Below are 7148 nucleotides of genomic sequence, written 5' to 3'. Positions count from 1 at the left end.
CAGTACCAATAAATCCTTAACTCAAGAACAGATCGACCCTCCTTACTATAGCCCAAAGGCCCAAATACCTGCTCGAGTCTTTTTACTCCCCACAATATGTATCTTACTTAGTTGATACATATACAATACATGTGGAAAACTATTCAAATTCTACTACAATTTATTTGTTCATATCTTATCAAATTTTTTTTTTTTTGGATAAGTAATAAAACAAAAGTAATCACTGCACTATTATAGTCTTTTTTATTTATTTAAAATATACATTCTACTAGGTTGGTACCTATACAAAACTAAATTATAAAATAATTTTTGGTTAGCGACTAATAATAAATAAATACATGCCAAAATATGATATGCAAATTCAAAAAAAGAGGGACAATATTTATATTGGTTTTACAGACTTAATTTTGTTTAGAATTTATTTATTTTGTTGAAATTGAAAATTTTATATTAAAAATATTATAAATAAAAGTAAAAGTTAACTGAAATAATATAGTGAGAATTATAAATATTACAAAAAAATACAATAAAATTATAAATAGTTGTAAAAATAAATTAAATAATAAAATAAGTTGAATTTTTATAAAGACGCGTATACTTTCCAAGTCAATCGAGTCCCATCACACAACTTGCGTTAGTTGACAGCCGTCAGTCTCACTTGGACATTACCTCGTGTTCATACTCAACTGGGACCCATACGGCTTGCCCCCATAAATGCCAACATTGCCTTCACGCTCGTGATCTTGATAAGAACAACAGCCTTAATTATTGGTCCATTATAAAAGCACCACCACCAGCTTTATTTTAGATTCACATACTTGAGAGTTGAGATTCTAACCCGTACTCTCTCTTTTTATAAAGGATAAGAAGTTATGGGTAAAAATGAGAGGGAGGAGAATGGTTTCGATCCAGAAAATCACAACCAGGAGGAGGAGGAGGAGGAGGAGGAGAAGAAGAAGCAGCTGAAAGAAGAAGAGCATTCAGTGGAGAGGATATTTGAGAACCAAGAAGTTCCATCATGGAGAAAGCAGCTGACATTGAGAGCCTTTGTGGTGAGCTTTGTGTTGAGCATACTGTTCAGCATCATAGTCATGAAACTCAATCTCACCACGGGTATTATACCTTCTCTCAATGTCTCTGCTGGACTCTTGGGCTTCTTCTTCGTCAAGACTTGGACCAAGTTACTTCAGAAATCTGGCCTTTTGAGACAGCCCTTTACAAGGCAAGAAAACACTGTCATCCAGACCTGTGTTGTTGCCTCCTCCGGAATCGCCTTTAGTGGTATGCTTTCTTTTCTTTTACCCTTCACAACTACTCTGCTTTCTTGTCTTGATATTAGTGGATTATTTAGAAGTCGACTTTTTGTGTGATGGCAATGTCTCTTGCACTAAAACTGACACTTTACTGGTTTTAGTCAAAAATCAGTCATTAAGAAAGAAAAAATATAGAGTAGGGTAGGAATTTTAATTTGTTCATTGAATAATACGAGTTAAATGGATTTTAAGTAACGATGGTTTTTGAGAATACGTGTGGGCAAAACCATTGAATTAACAAATTTATTGCACCCTTGATCTATGGCTAAAATCCTTGAATCAGATTATATTCTTCCCCGTCACTGCAGATCTTGGTATGATACTCACTCCATAAATATACAAAGATAAGTGATCGTGAGGTATAAGGAAAAAGCTAAGTTAAAATCTCCAGAAAAACTTCACATAAATTTAAGTAAAAATTTTATCTTGTATTAAAAAGAAATTATATTCTTCTTCTTTTCCGTTTTTTTGTATTTTTTTTCTTTTTAATTATAACATATCTACATGCTAAGCATAAATCTTTGTTAGTGATAATGACTGCCAATTGCCAAAGAGTCAATCTTGTAATCTAAATTCTAAGCAAGTGTTTTTTTTATTTTTTTGCTGAATAATTCTAAGCAAGTGTTTGAGTTTTCAAGTACACAGACAGTGAATTATCAACATAGATAGAAAATACAACTATCTTCCTTTTTATAAGTCAAAGATTTTTTACCTGTCACTTTTCGGCAGACTATCAGACTTATCAGTATCAGGAATCGCTGGACGGCATTAGAGCCTTACATGTCACTTTTGTTGAACAGCACCAGTTAAGATTGAATTTTTTATTAATAAATTATAATTGCTTTTTGAGAGTAAAAAAAAAAAAAAAAGCATAGTTTAACGAGCACGGACATGCCACCTTTGCCAGAGCGGACCCAGGCGGAGGTCCGGACCCGTTTTTCCCAAGTGGGTCCTCCCCAATTGTTATTCCGGGAGCTCGGCGAGTTGGGTCATCGGATTTGGACGAAGACGGAGATCGGAAAAAGATAGAGGAAGATTATGCTGAAGAAAACTAAGGCACAATTTTTAACTTGGCAAATCTCTCTCTTCTCCTTCTCTCTGTCCATTAAACAAATATCAGATTTTTTTAATCGGGTCAATATGAATTTTTTTTTTTAATTTTAATTAAAAACATGTCATGTCATTAAAAAAAAATATCAAATTATTGTTTTGTTAGTCACGGAAGTGAAACCGTTAACAGCAGTCAGTAAAAGGACCCGTACAATTCAATTTTAAAACTTAAGAAACTAATTGTGCTCTTTCTAAATTTGAGAGACTAATTGTGCACATAAGACAAACTTTAAGAACCAATAGTATAATTTCGTCTATATTTAAAAGATCGGCTGCCACTTTTTTTTTTAAAAACAATTGATGATTCCTAGGAAAAACAAACGCATATCATAAAACCTTTCCTTTTCCTATCTCAAAAAAAATAAAAATAAATAAAACCTTTCCTTTTCCCCTCCTAAAAGAGAATTTTTTTTTTTTTTGACTAGATAGAATTTTATTGAATACTGGGTTTGAAAAAAACCTCATAAAGTATACAAAAGTCCAAAGCTTTCCAAAATCTGGGAGCTCGGGAGGGGTTCACGAATCACGACAAAGCCAGCAAAAGAGTTTGTCACTGCCCACTTACGCAAGGCGTAAGCCAATACAACCTGAGGAGTGAGAGATTGGATAGAACTTATTGTTAAAAATTAAAAATTAAAAATATTATATCAAAATAATTTTTTAATAGGTAAAAAATACTGTTCATGTCAAAAAGTATTGTTTATTGGCCTAAAATTACTGTTCATGGCCAATAAACAGTGACAGATGTGCTTGGAAAAAAAAAAAAAAAAAAACGGGGTTAGACGTGAACGTGGACGTGCTATCCAAACTTCCTCTGATTATATCCTAAATTAGGCCTTGCACTTTCCAGTTGGAGTGTGTACCTCCAAAAATAAAAAAGACAATAAATTTTTTTGAATCACCCTCAAAAATTACTCTGGGGAAGTACGAACATATTGCTCTTTTATAGTTGAAGAGCTGTGTAAGAAACACATATCGCTCTTTCATGACAAGTAGTTCATTCTAATCCACTTTTTTTCCCCTTTTGCATTTTACATTTCCACATTAAGATGTGCTTTTTTTTTCTTTTTTTTTAAGTCTTAACTTGTAAAATATATCCTGCACTAATCAAAATTATTTTTATAATATACAATGAACTGAAATTTTTAACTTCAGTGAAAGTGAGGGTGTAAATCAGGCTAGTTAAATATATCATTGGGATGTTTCAGCTTGGTTGAATTTTAAAAATAGTGGTTAACACCTTTAATCAAATACCCACTTGCCCTCGCAAGTTTCATTTGAATAGACTTGACAAAATTGAGCTTTTTTTTTTAGTATCTGGCAGACCTGCATTATTTAGTAGTTTAGTACACATCTCAGCATAAATTTAATAAAGCCTAAGCTCAGTTGTTTTTCTGTGGCAACTGGTGGCCCCTTTTTCTATCATTGCATTAGAGTTCTCTGATCTTGTAAGTCCATAATCAAAATAGGTACTCCAATTTTTTAAATCCTAATACTTTCAACTTGGGTACCGTTTATCCAAAAATAAATGTTATGTCAATAACCTATGTAGTATATGGTGATTGCTTAAATATATATGAGATTTAATTTTTCCTTCTATTTTTTTTTTTTTTTTTGTGCAAAGATATGTTTAACTTGTCCAAATATCATCTGGAAAGTGGAGTGTTGCTCCAAAACTCCATGTTTTGTTGTGTCAAGTTTCTAAACATGTTTCATGATGAAAATATGACCCAATCTATACGACAAACAAAAATTATTTTGTATAATTTAGAATCAATAACATTTTTCTCCAACTTGACTCTTACTGGTAGACTGAAAATTCTATCTTTTAATTGACATGTACTGACAGGAGGTTTTGGAAGCTACCTCTTTGCAATGAGTGAACGTATAGCCAAACAATCAACAGATACACTCAATTTCAAAAAACTATCTTTGGGATGGATCATCGGCTTTCTCTTTATAGTTAGCTTTCTTGGACTCTTCTCGGTGGTGCCTCTTCGAAAGGTAAGCAGAATATTTGTGCATGTTCAGTGAATATACACTTTTCATTGATGGGGAAAAAAGAAAAGAAAAGAAAAAACAACTTTGGAAATAAGTTCATTGAACACAGGTAAACTTTGTCATAGTGCTTATTTTTCTCCAATGATGTGGATTATGGTTGGTGTCAGATTATGATAATAGACTTCAAACTGACGTATCCAAGTGGTACTGCAACTGCTCATCTTATCAACAGCTTCCACACACCTCAAGGAGCCAAGCTAGCAAAGTAAGGCAGTGTGGCACTTAATGTCTTCTAGTTAAATGCGAAATAAAAATTTACAGTATCTTTCTTCGGTGATTCTACTTTTCCAGGAAACAAGTGAGAGAGTTGGGCAAATTTTTCACCTTCAGCTTTTTATGGGGTTTCTTTCAATGGTTCTATACTGCTGGAGAAAATTGTGGGTTTGCAAGTTTTCCATCATTAGGGCTCAAAGCATTTGATAACGAGTAAATCAATAGCTACCCTCCACTTTCCTTTTAATAAGAAGTTCATTTTACTTTATTTAAAGAATAAATTGCATTAGTAGGCTTTTTGCTTCAACTAAGCCCTATTCTTTATGAATGTTTTGGCTAATACTAATTCGTGATTATCTGCAGATTTTATTTTGATTTCTCAGCAACATATGTTGGTGTAGGAATGATTTGCCCCTATATTATAAATATATCAGTTCTGCTTGGAGGGATTATTTCTTGGGGTCTGATGTGGCCCCTCATAGAAGATAGAAAAGGTGACTGGTATCCTGCAGACCTTGGCGCAGGCAGCTTCAGTGGTATTCAAGGTTACAAGGTAAATTCCCACTCAAAGAGACAATTTCATGAAGGCTTTTTATTTATTGAAAAAATTAATTTATTATAGCTTTATACAGGTATTTATCGCCATAGCCATGATCCTGGGAGATGGGCTATATAACTTCCTCAAGGTTCTAAGTCGAACCCTCTTAGGTTTGTTTCATCAGCTCCGGTACAAAGATGTGAGCTCTGAACTCCCTGTTGCAGGCCATTCTTCCGATGTGAGCTCTCAGCTCTCATATGATGACAAGCGACGGACCCAACTCTTTCTCAAAGATCAAATTCCAATAATGTTTGCCGTTGGAGTCTATGTTGCTATTGCTGCCATCTCTATGGCCACTCTTCCACATATCTTTCACCAACTCAAATGGTATTACATATTAGTCATCTACATATTTGCACCCACATTGGCTTTCTGTAATGCATATGGTTGTGGGCTCACTGATTGGTCCCTCGCATCCACATACGGAAAGCTTGCCATCTTTACTATTGGAGCATGGGCGGGTGCCGCACATGGTGGAGTTCTTGCAGGCCTAGCAGCTTGTGGAGTAATGATGAACATTGTCTCTACAGCTTCTGACTTAATGCAGGATTTCAAGACTGGTTACTTGACACTGGCTTCACCCCGCTCTATGTTTGTGAGCCAAATAATCGGCACAGCAATGGGCTGTGTGATTTCCCCTTGTGTGTTTTGGCTATTTTACAAGGCCTTTAATGACCTTGGGCAACCTGGAAGTCAATACCCTGCTCCTTATGCTGTTGTGTATCGCAACATGGTTTTGTTGGCGGTAAAGGGCTTCTCAAGTCTGCCAAAGAATTGCCTTCTACTCTGTTATGTGTTCTTTGGTGCAGCCATTCTGATCAATTTGATTAAAGATTTGGTGGGTAAAAAGTGGGGACGGTTCATTCCACTTCCAATGGCAATGGCAATACCTTTCTATATAGGATCATATTTTGCCATTGATATGTGTGTTGGAAGCTTAATATTGTTCGTGTGGGAAAAAATAAACAAGGCCAAGGCAGATGCTTTTGCCCCTGCAGTAGCCTCCGGTTTGATATGTGGGGATGGGATATGGACTTTGCCTGCTTCTATCCTTGCTCTGGCTGGGGTTAAGCCACCAATTTGTATGAAGTTTCTGTCAAGAGGGAATAATGCTAAGGTTGATGCATTCTTAGGACCATAGGGCTAAGTTTAGTACATAAGAAATGAATGTGAAGTCAACCTGGTGCATCCAAGGACTTGTAATAATAACACTGAATTTTTTTTTAGCTTTAATTTCTGGTGTGAAGACAAGAATAGGTATAGCAAAGCAGCCTTAAATGTGATCATAAGATTATGTATGTTTTTACCAGACTTTAATACCAGGAAGGTAAATTTTTACTTCATCTCTTTTTCTCTCTCTCCCTTGTGGGCAGATGTGAATATTTTTTCTGAAATATTGGATAACTTCTTTTCTTTGCTGCTTACATATCCCTGTTTTCCCACCACGTCTCCTTAGGTGGCTTTGACTTATAGAGAAAATTTTTAAACACTAATGTTATGGCTGGTACAGATTATGCTGTTAGTGTAACTGAGAATTGATATTTTGTGAAACTTCGTGCGGATACAGTTGCATCATCTCTCAAGGCAAAGATGAGAATTGCTTGAAGAATTTGACAGTGTTAGAATTAGTTGAAGAATTTGACGGCTTGGAAATATAAATTGAGTAAAATATTGTTACGGATGACATGAAATTGCTTGGGATAAGTTAAAGATGGCAGCAATAACCTTAACTAATTAGAAGTCTCATTAGATTTGGATGAGTATTAGTTGTAAGTTTTGAATAATATTACTGTTAGTTTTGTTATAAAGCCTACGTTTGATAATAGCAATCTTAATGAATATTAAGCAGAAAA

At 34.8% G+C, this 7148-nt stretch overlaps 1 protein-coding gene across 2 annotated transcripts; it reads left to right on the top strand.

Annotated features, from left to right (window-relative positions):
• Nucleotides 1-748: 748 nt before the first annotated feature.
• LOC142619561 (putative metal-nicotianamine transporter YSL7) lies at nt 749-6638 on the top strand. Of its 2 annotated transcripts, XM_075792700.1 has the most exons (6): nt 749-1281; nt 4273-4427; nt 4592-4689; nt 4776-4910; nt 5061-5250; nt 5330-6638. In XM_075792700.1, exons 1-6 carry the CDS (start codon nt 873-875, stop codon nt 6434-6436), a joined length of 2094 nt encoding a protein of 697 aa, XP_075648815.1. In that variant the 5' UTR covers nt 749-872; the 3' UTR covers nt 6437-6638. The 2 variants fall into 2 exon arrangements, with proteins under 2 accessions (XP_075648815.1, XP_075648816.1); XM_075792701.1 differs by lacking the exon at nt 4776-4910 and having other exon boundaries at nt 789-1281.
• Nucleotides 6639-7148: the final 510 nt, after the last annotated feature.

Source organism: Castanea sativa, chromosome 12, assembly GCF_040712315.1.
Source record: "Castanea sativa cultivar Marrone di Chiusa Pesio chromosome 12, ASM4071231v1".
NCBI classification, from domain to species: Eukaryota; Viridiplantae; Streptophyta; class Magnoliopsida; order Fagales; family Fagaceae; genus Castanea; species Castanea sativa.
This window is presented reverse-complemented; position numbering and strand designations above follow the sequence as displayed.

Excerpts from the sequence above, each read along its gene's own strand:
- LOC142619561 (XM_075792700.1), top strand. The coding sequence starts at position 873 with ATGGGTAAAAATGAGAGGGAGGAGAATGGTTTCGATCCAGAAAATCAC. Across the intron at positions 4,428-4,591 it reads CGGTGGTGCCTCTTCGAAAG|ATTATGATAATAGACTTCAA; the intron begins GTAAGCAGAATA and ends GGTTGGTGTCAG. Across the intron at positions 5,251-5,329 it reads GTGGTATTCAAGGTTACAAG|GTATTTATCGCCATAGCCAT; the intron begins GTAAATTCCCAC and ends AGCTTTATACAG.